Source organism: Pinus tabuliformis, chromosome 3_1 (genome assembly GCF_031772625.1).
Source record: "Pinus tabuliformis cultivar Carrire ecotype Pingquan chromosome 3_1, CPIR1, whole genome shotgun sequence".
Classification (NCBI taxonomy): Eukaryota; Viridiplantae; Streptophyta; class Pinopsida; order Pinales; family Pinaceae; genus Pinus; species Pinus tabuliformis.
The window spans coordinates 926822707-926837449 of record NC_142301.1 but is presented as its reverse complement, the minus strand read 5'-3'; the positions used below and the strand labels follow the sequence as shown (position 1 = coordinate 926837449).

The following is a 14743-nucleotide window of genomic DNA, read 5'->3' as shown; positions in this document are numbered from 1 at the left end:
AGGAGTAACAGGAATATCCTCTTCGTAAGGCTCCCAAATAGGGTTCCAAAATAGATCGTGGAGATAGTCTTCTGGAGTGCGAGAGTTAATCAGTTGGATACTCGGAACAATAGGGAGAGTATCACCAAAAACCGGTGTCTCAGGAGCAGCAGAAGAAGGAGACCCTTGGTCACTTGGGACGGGAGACGGGATTGGTGATTCTGCCAGGATGACAACTTTAAAAAATCCTAGGCAAACTAACGAGAAAGGACCCTACTCAAGCTAACACAAACAAGATCTAACCAGGTAAATGTGAATCGCGGCTGAATAAATTTTAAGACGCAAGGACATAACTTGACCTTTTCATTTTTTAAGAGTCGAGAAAAAGACAAAAGATGACTCTAGTCGCCTTCGAATGTTTAATGAGCCTGAAGTGACAAGTGCTCAGACAAGCCTTTTCTTTTAGGGAGTCTGAAAAGGATCAAAAGTGACTACTCTGGAGAGCTAGGCAAAAGGGTTTACCAAACAAATCCGTAAAACTGCATATACACCTTGGCAGTCATATGAAAACCAAGGACTTTCCGTACGGCAGTCAATCTTCCCGAATGCTGTGTTCGATGCATTACGGCTTGTAAGGCGGCAGACACGGCTTCATATGGATAAAAAGATGATAACCTAGTGGCGTCTCCCCATATACTTGACGGTACGTGGGAGCTCAAATCCGTGCTAGACCACTATTGCGTCACGGAAGGAGGAATCACCCAACCTTGAGTGAAACAAGAGTGACTAGGTTTAACGACGCCGGAGCACGTCTCTAGCCTAGACCTCTAAATGTGTGCGTTATGTTCCAATGCGTTTTTAGATTTATTCAGTTCATTTTAAAGTTGATCTTGCATTAGGTTTCGGTTTTCAGGCCTTACCGTATGTAATCTCTCAAAATTTCCCTAAATGCAAACTATATGCCAAAATATGTCATTTCATTCGATGAATACTAGTTACGAGAGGGTTTGAGAGCTTTCACACAAATGAAATGATCACAAAACAACAAAGAACTTCCCTAATGCAGCTAATGGAAATTAACAAACTCTTCTTTAAGATCACTAATCACTAATCAAAATGAAAAGTTCTAATTCTCATTAACTAATACAAAGCAAAAGAGATTTTTTCCTTTGTTGATGGAAAAGTGCATTAAACAAACTTTGAGAAATGATGGCAAACAAATTCTATTCAATACAAGCACATTCAGTTCCCTAAATCACAAATAAAAACTCCAAAGAACAAGAAAGATCCCAAAGACACCAATGAGCCGTGTAATCTAGGCTCAAAGTGAGACGAAGCGGAATTCAAGTGAAGACAAGCAAGTCACCCAAATAATGCAACAAAACGATTTACAACCACCAAACAAGTGCAAGGGAGTAACCAAAGAATCGACTGGACCACTAGAAGATCAAAACACCTAAGGAAGGCTCGACACACAAAGCCACTAGATTCCCTAGGGCTAGAAATGTGAAATCGATGGAAAAAAGCAAACACCCAAAGGGTAAAGATTAAAGCCAGTCAAATCACATTCCAACACACTCAAGTAGTCTAAAATAAGGTAACCAGAACAAAAACTAAGCTCAGAGGGCTCACAGCCAAGCAAACTTCAAAAGTTCCCAGGCCTGGCGCGACTGTCAGGCCGAAACTAGCGAAACTAGCGCCTTTCAGGTATTGGCGCGGGTTGTCAATGTGCAACATGCACTAACTGGCGCAACTGTAACGCTATAAAACAGCGCCAGCCGAGTTTGCTATGGAAAAATAAAAACAAACGAGCCAATGATAAGTCAACAGTACCCAGGTACACCAAGGGGCAAGAAGCAATACAGGGATTCAACCCAGAAAGCTAATCAAGTAGGAGAAACCAAGAAACAAGGCAAGTTCCAAGCCGTTCAGCTCGTAAACCAAACCGGAGATGGACTGAAGTGGCGTTGATCTACTTTTCTAATGCGGAGCAATAGCGTTTCGAAGGCTATCTGGCCGTACTTCAGACTCCGTCTAAAGTTTACAAATCAAACAACAAGACAAAACAAACAACAAGGCAAAAATCCAACTCCCCAGCAGAGTCGCCAAATTGTTGTGGAGGTAAATCCCCTCTGCGGACAGAGGCGATCCCTACTAGCCCAAATGGGGTCTAGCAACAATCAAACAATGCTAACACGCAGGTTCCTAATTGCAAATCAAAGACCGATGATGAGGGCCTACCTGGATTCCAACGCTAGTACTTGTAGAAGAGTCGTCGCTCCCGTTTCTTTGCTCCGGTTGGTCACAATCCCCACGATCCTCGTGAACGGACACCTACACATGCAAAGAACGACACAAACACAAGCATAAAATCCAATAGATGCAACTATATATCAGTCAGAAAGGATATAACTCAATCATCATTACAAAGACAATAAGAGTGGAACCATAATGATAGGCATCTATTATTGATAAACAACAAAGAAGAATACAACCATAGTTCGGACGTCAAATCCTCCTTTGTCTGGGTGATCAGCAGCACATGCCTTGCAAAGCTTGTTGGGAATGGGGAACAAGCCTCTCTCTCCTTGGTTACTTGGACAAGAATCTCCTCACTTAAGATTTAGCCTCATGGGAATGAATAAGGCTCCTTGTAGCATGAACCTGGCAATTCTCAGACTTTGAGACTTAGAATTTGGAATCTTGGAGACTCTAACTTGTCAAAGGAAAAAGGACAAGCTTTTATAGATAGAGGGGAAGGAGTTAAGCTCATCCACAAGATTCATGGGATTGGCTTTATCACTAAGAAGCTTCCATGAGAGGTGGAGAACTACTTCCCTTCTATGGAGATTCGAAGCCCAACTGAACTAACTCAAGATGGAATCAGTTCATGAATAGGTTAGGAAGAACTTTTGTAAGTTGGTTTGTTAAAAACTTTACCCAACTGGGCTGGCGCGAGTGCGACTCTAAGACAAAGCGCCAGCTGGCACGCCCTCTTTGGAGGATTTCCCCTATTGGCGCAAGTGATACACAGTGAACCCGTGCCAATGGAAAAAGGGCTATTTTTATGGGTATTTTGCAAAAGGTGTCTTCAAGGCATATGAAGTACATACTCAAGGGGATACAATGCAAGTGTTTTCAGGTTATGTCACTTCTCACAGGTCCCGGAATAAGTCCTCCAATGTGCGGGAAAAGGGGTAACAGGGATGGTGACAAATTACTATGTAACACCTTCCTTGGATTGCAAGACTTGAAGACCGAGAAAATAATGTAAGTGTCCTAAGTCTGTCATTTCAAACTTCCTTTTAAGGCTAGACTTCACATGGTTTATAAGGTTGGGATCACTACCAGTCAGGATAAGATCATCAACATAAAGAAAAAGAATGATAAGACTTGCCCACTTTCTTGGTGTAGACAGTATTGTCAGAATGACACCTAGAAAAGCCATTTTCTAAAAGAAAGTTATACATTTTGGCATACCAAGCTCGAGGAGCTTGCTTGAAACCATAAAGGGATTTCTTAAGCCGACATACAAGGTTGGAGTCTGTTTGTATAAAGCCAATAGGTTGTTCCATATAGATTTCTTCATGCAAGTCCCCATGAAAGAAGGCGGATTTAACATCCATCTGATGGACTTCCCATTTGAAAGAAGCAGCAAGGGAAAGAACAAGGCAGATAGAGTTCATTTTGGCAACAGGGGAGAAGGTTTCAATGTAGTCAATGCCTTCAACTTGTGAAAAACCCTTAGCAACAAGACGAGCTTTATGTTTATCAACATTCCCATCTGGTCCATACTTGGTTCTGTAAACCCATTTGCATCTAACAAGTTTTCGTCCCTTTGGTAGAGGAACAAGATCCCATGTATCATTTGCCAATAATGAATGATATTCTTCATTCATAGCTGGTTCCCAATCTGGATGGCCTGAAGCTTCTGCAAAGGTGTCAAGATCATAATTCACTGAAGCTTGAGCCAGTAAAGAAGAGGCTCTCTCGAACTGAGAACGTGTACGGCGCTGATCTATAGGATCACCGGCAAGATCACATGTTGCATCCCGAGTAGCACGGACCCATTTTGGAAGCTGAGGAGCTGAAGGAGGATCCTGAGAAGGTGGGGGAGGAGTTTCATCCTCGCTTTCATCATCTGAAGAAGAAATATTTTCAAAAGTAGAAGAGATAGGGAGAGGTGGCACATCCGCCAAACTAGGCTCGCAAGCTGATATATTTTCAGCAAACTTTACATCTCTTCTAATGATAACATTTTTGGACTTAAGTGGAATAAGTCTATATCCTTTGACATCTTCAGAATATCCAACAAAAATACATTTTTCACTCTTAGGTTCTAAGGCTTTATGTTTCTCATCTGGAATATGGGCCCATGCTTCACTTCCAAAAACACGAAAATGACTTACATCTGGTTTGATTGAGCTCCATACTTCTTCTGGAGTGATATTCTTTAAAACCTTAGTAGGAGTGCGATTTATTATGTAATTTGCACAGTTAATTGCTTTTGCCCAATAATTAAGACTAAGTCCTTTAGATTGAAGCATACAATTAGCCATTTCCTTCAAGGTGCGATTCTTCCTTTCAGCTACACCATTTTGTTGTGGAGTATATGGAACAGTATGTTGCATTTGAATTCCATTCTCAGTGAAAAAGTTGATGAATGTGTTTTTAACATATTCTCCGCCATTATCAGATCTTAGCTTAAGAATTTGATGTCCAGATTGTTTTTCAACAAAGGCCTTAAAGGCCAAGAACATGTTAAATACTTCACTCTTGAGTTTTAAGAAGTATACCCAAGTGCGTTTGGAGAAATCATCAATGAAAGTTAAGAAATACTTGTAGCCAGAGAATGAAGCAACTGGAAGTGGACCACATAAATCACTATGCACGAGTTGTAAAGGGGCTGAGGTGTGCGAAGAGGCACATTTTTCAAAATTGTCCCGATGATGTTTTCCGAGTACACATCCGGAACAAATACCATCTCTACAAGATACCATTGGAAGACCTGTCACCATATTTTATTTACATAGATTCTGAAGAGAGCGATAGTTTAAGTGACCAAACCACTCATGCCAAAGTTTGCTCACTTCATCATTATGAGCAACAAATACTGAGGGAAGATTTGATGACCCAAAGTTGTGAAACTTATACAACCTTGTAGAATCATCAGCAATGCCAGTAGCTAAAATCTGTCTAGGATCTCTTAGGTCCTTAATTACAACATCGTGAGGTGAAAATTCAACGATTTTACCTTCACCTGAATGAGTTATCTAATATACAGATAGAAGGTTGCAGGATAAGGTTGGAACACATAATACATCATTAAACTGACCATTGTCTATATGAACAGTTCTAGTCCCTACAACACTAAGAGATCTATCATCACCAACATATATATTTTTGGTGTTACAATCATTTAAAGAAGAAAACATGGCTTTGTTTTTTGCCATGTGATAAGAAGCTCCAGAATCAATGAGCCACTCATGAGAATAAGAAGAAGAAGATACATTTAGTGCATAGCCAGACCGAGATGCTTAACAACCACATGCAAAAAGTGCCATTCCTGAAGATGAAGTTGAAGTTGAAGAGTGCTCTAAAGGGATGTTATGCTTCTTCATTGCTGCTTCCAAGGCTTCCATCTTCTTAAAGCATTTGGATTCTAAGTGGCCATCTCGATTACAAAAGTTGCAATGTCTATCAATCTTCTTCCCTTTGTTTTTATTTGTCTTATCATTTTGTTGAAATGATTTTTCATTTTGAGGCTGAAATTGCTTAGGACCCTTGTTTGGTTTAGGACCATTCTTTTTAGGATACAACTTCTTAGGATTCTTTGGATTTGGTTGCTGCTGGGCAGCTAACGCTTTCTTAGAAGAGTTTCCAAGATGAAGAAGACCAAGGTGTAAGAGTTTTTCTTGCTCTCTTATTAAAGAATCACAAAAGGAATCAAAGGAAGGGGACTTGTAGGTTTGTCCTTGAGAAATGAAGGCTTCTCTTGTAGAATGGAAGGTGGAAACAAACACAGAATAGGCTGGTCCCAACTTAGTAAGAATGAAGTAGATAAGGCTACTATCTTCTTTCTTAACCTTAACATCTTCCAAGAGAAGTCTAAGGGTCTTTGTTATGAAACTAGCTCAAGAAAAGATATATCCACGCCTTAGAATTCAGCCTCTTCGAGGGGGCAACCTCCTTTACATTACATAAATGAACAATTCTTGGATGATACAAATGAAAAGACCTCCTTTCTATATATAGGAGTCTAAGGGGTCATAACATAATCAGAGCCGACATAACAATAATAATGTAAGGGCACAATAATAACAATAGTGGGCTTCTATGGGGCACAATAGTAACAATATGGGCACTACATGGGTACATCAATATAATAAGGGGGTTATACTAATAACAATAAGGGGTTACACTAGTAGTATAGGGGCCTAACATGCCCCTCTCCTTCAAAAAGTGTTGTCCTCAACGCTTGAGTAGTTCTTGATGCTTCTGTATAAAATTCTTGTCCTCCCATGTGGAATATTCAGCGGGTAAGTTCTTCCACTTGATGAGATACTCTGAAATTGATCGATTTCGTAGCTGTCGGGTTCTTGTTTCTGTGACTGCTCCAGGTTCCAATATGATTTTTCCTTCCTCTTCAATTTCTGGCAATATTGTTTGAATTGGGATCTTTTGCAACTTTTGAATAAGTGGCCATACTTCTTCGTCCTTCTTCCATTCATCCCTTGCTTCGTTTATCCAATCTGTTTGGATAATATAAATAGCACAAAACAATTCTTCCACATCCTTATCCTTGAAGAGTCTTCCCATTCGGTAAGGTCGCCATTTTTTAAGTGCATGTAGTATTGTCAACATTTCCTTCTCATAAATAGCGTGCTTGAGATGTAGCAGTAAAAATACCCAGTCACCTACATCAAAACATTTTTCACTACGATGTTGATCTACCTGTTGCTTCGTTTGATTCTGCACTGAAGTGGCATTATCCTTTAAAAGTTGGAGAACTTGTTGTTGATGCTCGATGTGAACTTTCACTGCTTGAACCTTTTTCTTCTTGATATGTCCTTCTATCTCTAGAGTTTGAGGAGTGGCAATTTCTTCAAATCCTTTACAAGATATGGTCGGATTCATTTCCTGATGCTCGATGTGATCTTTCACTTCTTGAAATTTTTTCTTCTTGATATGTCCTTCTATCTTGATAGTTTGAGGAGTGGTAATTTCGAACAATGAATTACAAGATATGGTTGGATTCATTTCTTCTTTCTCGATGTGATCTTTCACTTCTTGCACCTTTTTCTTCTTGATATGTCCTTCGATCTTGAGAGTTTGAGGAGTGGTAATTTTTGCCAATGCTTTACAAGATATGGTCTGATTCATTTCTTCTTTCTCTGGGGTGGGGTCCTGGTGTATATCTTCTTCTTTTGATGTTTCTTGATCCTTTTCTTCCTCCTCTTTATATTCTATGTAAAATAATTTCTTCTCAGCACACTTATGACCTTTAGTGCATTTGCTATCACAATTGTAACAAAGCTCTTTTTCTCTTTTTTCTTCCAAATGTTGTGGTGTTGCTCTAAAGAAGGTGTTTCTCTTTGTATCCTCATAATGTGCTATCATTTCCTCCGTGAAAATTGACCACGTAACAAGTTGTTTACGAGAACAAAGCCCTTTGTACCATAAAAATTGATCTGGTTCTAAATATGAAGATGCAATACATACCTTTTGTAACAGTTGTACACCATGTAGATCAAAATATTGCTCCATCTGAAGTATCCAATTTACCGAATCCTTGCCATCAAACTTCCTCATATCGATTTTTGGAATATGGTGGGTCTTCGATCCAACATTAGAATCTATGGAATCATGATTGACATTACTTTTGTTCACATCATGAGTTTCCTTTACAACCTTTTCACCATTAGTAAGTATTTCTTGTAGAAAATTTGTCAAATCTGTCTTCAAATCTGCCATGTCTGTCTTCAAATCTGTCTTCAAATTTGTCATGTCTCTCTTCAAATTTGTCTTCAAATCTATCTTCAAATCATCCATCTTAGCTTCCACGCCATTTATCTTAGATTCCACGCCATTTATCTTAGCTTCTGTTAGCTTTTGTGAGCGTGACATTTGTTGCACTTGTTCTTGTAATTTTGATATATCATGTAGCATTTCTTCCTCTTCTTCATGAGTCATGCTAGAGCTTTCAGGTTCCTTACTAGGTGTTTGCATTTTCTATCCTCGGGGCGTCCGTTACCGATAATAATGCTTTACTATTCCCTTTGAATTCCGTTAAACCAAGCTTACACAAAAATTTAAAAAAAACTACACACATTTTTTCACTTTATAGAAGCCTGATATTGAATCTGATGTATCTTTGTAATTTCAGATCATCCAATTCTGAAATTGCGACCTGTAGTAGCCTTCTGTGTCCTCTTTCCAATGCCACAAGTCTAACCCAAATTGGATTCTCCAAGGAAGAGTTATGTGAAATCTCCCACAGTGACTTTCTTTTAGACTAGTTCAGTAGAGCGAACTTGTATGACGTGCCACGAGTCACTATTTCAACCTTTGGATCTGAAACACACATACAAGAAACTACAGTCCGTCCTCTTTCTACCTTCTTACGAAATTTCAATCCAATCCCCAGAGAGAAAGTTATGACGATTTTCCCCAGGTCACCTGTTTTGAATGTAATTCAGGAGTCTGCAAAAAGACCAACTTCCTCAGATCATATCTCCGCAAATATCGCGCAAAAAGCTCTGAAATTCGGATCCAAGGTTCAACACGATTTCTTCTCAAATGGGTTTTTTTTGTGACTTCTGAAACGTCACAGAAAAAAAGTTATAGCGAAAATGCCACGATGACCTGTTTGGAGCTGCGAAACCCTAGAATCCAAAGCTCTGATACCAAATGTTATGGAAAAGATAGAAAAAATAGATCCACGCCTTAGAATTCAGCCTCTTCGAGGGGGCAACCTCCTTTACATTACATAAATGAACAATTCTTGGATGATACAAATGAAAAGACCTCCTTTCTATATATAGGAGTCTAAGGGGTCATAACATAATCAGAGCCGACATAACAATAATAATGTAAGGGCACAATAATAACAATAGTGGGCTTCTATGGGGCACAATAGTAACAATATGGGCATTACATGGGTACATCAATATAATAAGTGAGTTATACTAATAACAATAAGGGGTTACACTAGTAGTATAGGGGCCTAACAGTCTTGAACTTGGACAAAAGATCTTCAATGCAAGAAAAATTATTGGGGTCCAATGTAAGCAATTCATTTTCAAGTTGATGGGCTTTAAGTTCATTTTTAATTCCAAAGACTTTAGTAATCTGTTTCATTGCTTCATCAGGAGTATCAAGTTCTGCAATATGGAATCTAAGATCTGGATAAAGAGACATGTCTATCAACCCACGTGCTTGGTCTTGCCTATTTTCCCATTTAGCTGCCTTGTCTTCATCTTTCGGTTTGGTCTCTTGGCCTGTGGCTATTCTGTAAAGACCTTTACTTCTAAGTAAATCCACAATGTAGGACCACCATTGGAAGTAGTTGGTGCTGTCAAGAATAACTTGGCATGGACTTTCCATTTAAAAAAAAAAAAAAATTTGAAGCTATAGATGCTGAAACTAAGTGTTTCAATGGAAAGATCTCGAAAAATTAGGCTGTTTCAAAAAAAAACGGTTCTGAAAACGACTTCCGGATGAAGAAGTTATGGCTTTTTGAAGAAAATTTGATGAAGTCGCCGACGAAGTGCGGGAATGTGCGGAAATGAAAAATCCGCCCCCACAAAATGGAGACTTGAACCCAAGACCTCTACTCTCATAAATTAGCTTTGCACCAAGTGAGCTATACAAAAATGTTTGAGAGAGAGAGAGGGGGGTTGATGCTTTGGGTTACGTGCTTGCATTGAGAAAGCTTTTTTTCCCTACAAAACAAAAAACACAAAACCCAACACGGAAATACAAAAAAAAATGAACCTTGCGGCTCGAAGTTAGCTTTAGCAGGAAACTAAATATTTTCAAAAATGAACCTTGCGGCTCGAAGTTAGCTTTAGCCGGAAACTAAATATTTTCCTCAATGCTTCTGATTTTCCGAGATCACACTAAGGCGCAGCAGAAAAGAGCATACGCATGAGAAAAATCCTTCCTTTATGTTTCTGATTTGCCCAGATCGCACAGAGTCGCAGGGCAAAGAGCATACGCAGAAATGAAAGGTATAGATCCAGTAATAAAAAAGGCTAAATAAACCGAAAACCGAAATAAACAGAGAGAAAATAATTGTAAACTGCAAATAAACACTGTATACCTCCAGATCTTAAAAAATGATGCAGTTGGGCTACCAGAAACCTTTTCGCGTGAAACGAAAGGGGTTCCTCACTGGAACAGATGTTCCCAACACAACAAAGCAGTCCTCTCGGCCTGAAAGCAGTCAGAAACAGTAGATCTAGGAAACGGTAGTCGGATGCAGTTCTACCGGCTTCAGATTTGGATCACCAACGGACGCGGCCCTCAAATAGCTTTGATACCATCTAGGAATTTACAAGGTAAGTTCCTCAGACAGAACACCAAGGACACCGCTCACAAACAGATCACAGATCAATACACCAGTATTTTGACGTGGTTAAAACCCTCAAAGAGGGAAACAGTCCACGACCTAAGCCAACGCGGCCACTTCAGGCAATTTATTAATAAAATAATGAAAATTTACATATGCTTCTCTCATAGACGGATTACCCTACAAATGACCCTCCATGCTCTTTAAATAGAGACCATGGACCAATCGGATGTTAAGCCACGGATCAAGTGTCGATAATACCGAGGAGAGAATGAACCGTCGGATCACTACATATCGTGACCGTCGGATTGTAAGTTACAAAATGTACATAGTAAAAAAACACACTTTACCTAACTCTATACTAGACCAAGTTGTACTTAACTATTTCCTATGTGTCGGAATATCCTAACAATCATCTGACTGCATGCAACACTTATACACTCAAGACTAGTCTACAACTGATGTTACATTGCCTTGGAAACTCCACCACAACTGGGGAACTCAAATTCTTTACATGCACTAGCTATTTTAGGTTGATTGATCAATTAACTGGATGATCACTGAGTTAGACTAAAGTCTCACTACACAACTGACCTTCCACTAGTTCTTCCAATAGTCAGAACTAGTTTAATTGAAAACAACTTGAAATAACCAACCTTGATTACTACAAATTAGCAATCACACATGCTTAACTAAACTCTAACTCCTCCAACTCGAATTTACTGAGTACACTAGGTGACACAAGCCATGTCACATAAGTTAACTGCATCCAAGTTGTATGTTGATGTGTAAATTCGAATTTTCTCAATTTAACCAAAGCAAAATGAAATTGAGAATTTCTTACTGCATTTTTCAACAGTCTTGCCAGGTAGCCTAAATAACACCTGGATCTATGTTGACTTAGTGTCTTGGTAGGTAGCCTAGATGACACTTGGATCCTGTTGAGTTAATATCTTGGAAAGTAGCCTAGATGATACCTATTGGTAATTTTGTAGGAAGCCTAGATGGGACCTAGATATGTTGGCAATTAGCCTAGATGGTATCAAGATCTCTAGCATTGTATACGTTGATTGTAATACTCTTCTTAGAACATTTCAACTTGAGGTCATTTTTGTACTGTTTGTACAATTATGAATACCTCCATAGTTAAGAGGGAGTGTTGAAATATGTAACTAGTTTCGGTCTTCGCAATTGTACTTCTATGCATTTTATGTAAAAAGAAAAAAGAAGGAAAAGAAAGAGAAAAAGAAAAATTATTTTTCAAGCATGGGTTTCATGCTCAAAAAGAAATTTATTATTATTATTTGTATTAGAAGATCATGTTCTTCATGCTTCTACGATTTGTTGAGTCAAAGAGTCAAAGTCCTATTTGGACCTCTTGAAAGGAAAAAAGCAAAAAGAATTTTTATTATATAATTTTGGGTCAAAGACCCCTCTAGATGCCAAGTTGGCCTACATGACAAGTCATCCCTGCCCCAATGGATGTCTATTCGCACCCCTCTGAACAGTATAAATAGAAGATGATATGAGATCATTTGGACACACTTGGAGGTGTTCCTAGTATGAAATTTCGCAGAAGAAGAAAGACGAAGTGGAGGGACGAAAATGGGAGATTGAATTTGGCATCTAGAGGTGGTTTTTATGTGGTCATGGGTCTTGGATGTCTCACTTTGATCTGATTTATAAGAAGATATTTTGATTGGGTTTTCCCTCGCTAAAATTCTATATTTTGTGTTAGTTTGATTGTATGATCTTCATGTTTTGTATTTGATAATTATTTGATGAAGAAGAACATAATTAATTTAAAAGATGCCAACAAAATTCACAAATAATTATCAACAAAAGAGAAATCTAATAATCATAGGAAGCCTCCCAATTTCTCAACAAGGTGATGTTGCAGGTATGATCAAATTTGATACTAGATTTGGTCGTCTTTGAGATGAGTTTGGTAGATCTAAGAACCCTTGGATCATGTTTCTCAAATCACTAAATCCAAAAATAATTTTTTCCATCTCATCCTCAAGATTGTCAAAGCCTTGTGTCTTTACTCCAACTCTCCTTAACCACTTCAAATAATTTATCCAAACAAGATTTTAATTCTAAATTCATAACCATTTTAGATTCCCCACAATGAGCTCACTCTTGAAAAGTCTGGAAAATCCTACAAAAGTGCACATGGGATATTAACAATTTTTCAATATCTAGTTTGGTAGAATGGAAAATAATGAGTAGGTGGCTTTAAAACGATATGTTAAAGTAATTTTTTAGTTATTGATACAAATTTTACTAGAAATGATAAAATTTCAAAAATGGATTATTTATAATATAAAACAATTTTACCATAAAGGAGGATGAGGTCAACTCTAAAAAAAAGGGACAGCTCTTACAAGTCCAGAAGGTACATGGTTTGAACATTTTTCACTATGTAACCCCTGTGAAGGTCCCACTCAGATTTTGATATCTATTAATCGAGATAGCTTGAATATATATTAAAATTGAGTGGTTACAATTTGGCCTAGAATGAGAGTTTCCATGAATTTGAATCTCCATGAATTTCGACATCAATGAAATCTTATATCCAAAAAGTGTCCTCCATGAAATCTGGCATCCACAAACTGTGGTGAAAATTCTTGTAGGGTTTCATGAGAAAATGACTACTCTATATATAAATTCTCACTTCTTCAAGTGTTCTAACAACCTCCCTTGAATTAGGCTGCCTGAGTGTGGTAAAATCTCTTCTAGGTGATCCTATTAACCCCAAAGTGACCAATAATAAAGTTTACACATTTTAATACATTCGAATAATCCCATCACTACCTACCATGAGTCATTTCCTTTGTGGAAGCATAAAAAACATGGAATACTAATTGCAATTCAATTTCAATCCTCCTTGAATGCAGTTTATCCATCATAGATTGGTGTCAAAATATATTGAATGACAAGAAAATGAGACTAGTAGCCAGCATTGACAAAAGTATGTGAGCTCATCTGACATTGATACAAGGGGGTTCAAATTGGCTTATTGGTCTTTCGGTTTCCCATTTGGAAGATGCCTAGAAATTTTTGTTTATTAAGATTAAGAAAAGTATTTTCAAATGTATGGATAAGGCTGCTTTTTGAATCATTGCTCCAAGATGTTGAGATCCTTGAGCCTACGACTTGTAGATAGGAGCTCAATGGACTGCACCATTGAACTTCAGCATGAAGCTGAGCACCTTCTCAACAATTGCAGCACCCCTCTCAAACAGTGCCTCGACCTATAATCAGCTTAAGATGCCAATACTATCAAGTCTCGACCTTTCAAGATATCAGGATTTGAGAGCATAGAAAACCAATCAGATGATGCCACAAATACCATGAGGTGAACAATAGCAGAAGCCCTTTAGGATTGATATATTATTCTGTTGAACAAGTCTTCAGGCCTAGTTATGTATTTAAGCTTTTGTTCTTAGCGAAGTGTTTCTAAAGATAAAATCTCAGTTTTTATCTGCGGCAATTAGTTGCCTTTATTTTCCTCATCTCTTTTTCAGGTTGACTATAGTTAATTTGGAGTTCAATTGAAAATTATTGTTTTCCGGTTAACAGAGTCATTTGGTGTTTAAAATTCCAAGTTGCAGCACAAACTTAAGACAGAAGACGTTTAAAGAAATTTAAAACTGGATTTTTTAGCTCAACCTTTTTGAGATTTCAAAGTCAGCACAATTGAGGTGCACACTGCAAATAAATAGAGTGAATGTTGGTTGTCATCCAACCAGATGATAATGAAAAAGAATGACTTTTACACAAGTGTAACTGAATACATCATTTACAATAACATACCAACACTTTACAGCTTTCATCAGCACAGTATCAATTAGGTGATCGTATGATATCACTAAATATCATGAGTGTTTACAATAGGCTCCACTTTAACAATCAGTGGTTGTTGAAGATCTAAACACGGTTCACTTGCAAGTGCAGAGTCCGTGAATGTGCAAATGATATCAACCTTTCCCTCATTTTCCTGGATTGCATCATTTAATGCCTTCCTTGCTACTCGATCTACCAAAATCATCAGAACCACTGAAAAAACAAGGAAAATCTTCAAGACTTGATATAGGCTAACATGATTAATGCACAGGGGGGAAAAGTCCTGTGCTGTAATATATATGTAAAATTGTAATGGACGCCAACGTGCCATGATTGCCCTCT

At 38.2% G+C, this 14743-nt stretch overlaps 1 protein-coding gene across 3 annotated transcripts in view; it reads right to left on the bottom strand.

Moving 5' to 3' along the window:
• Positions 1–14197: 14197 nt before the first annotated feature.
• The window catches only part of LOC149190779 (uncharacterized), a 325562-nt gene continuing 325016 nt past the window's right edge, over positions 14198–14743 (bottom strand). For all 3 annotated transcript variants that reach the window (XM_089413441.1, XM_089413442.1, XM_089413440.1), the window contains one exon: positions 14198–14614. In XM_089413441.1, the coding sequence (XP_089269567.1) occupies positions 14427–14614 (188 nt within the window). In that variant the 3' untranslated portion in view covers positions 14198–14426. The remainder of the gene's footprint in view (positions 14615–14743) is intronic.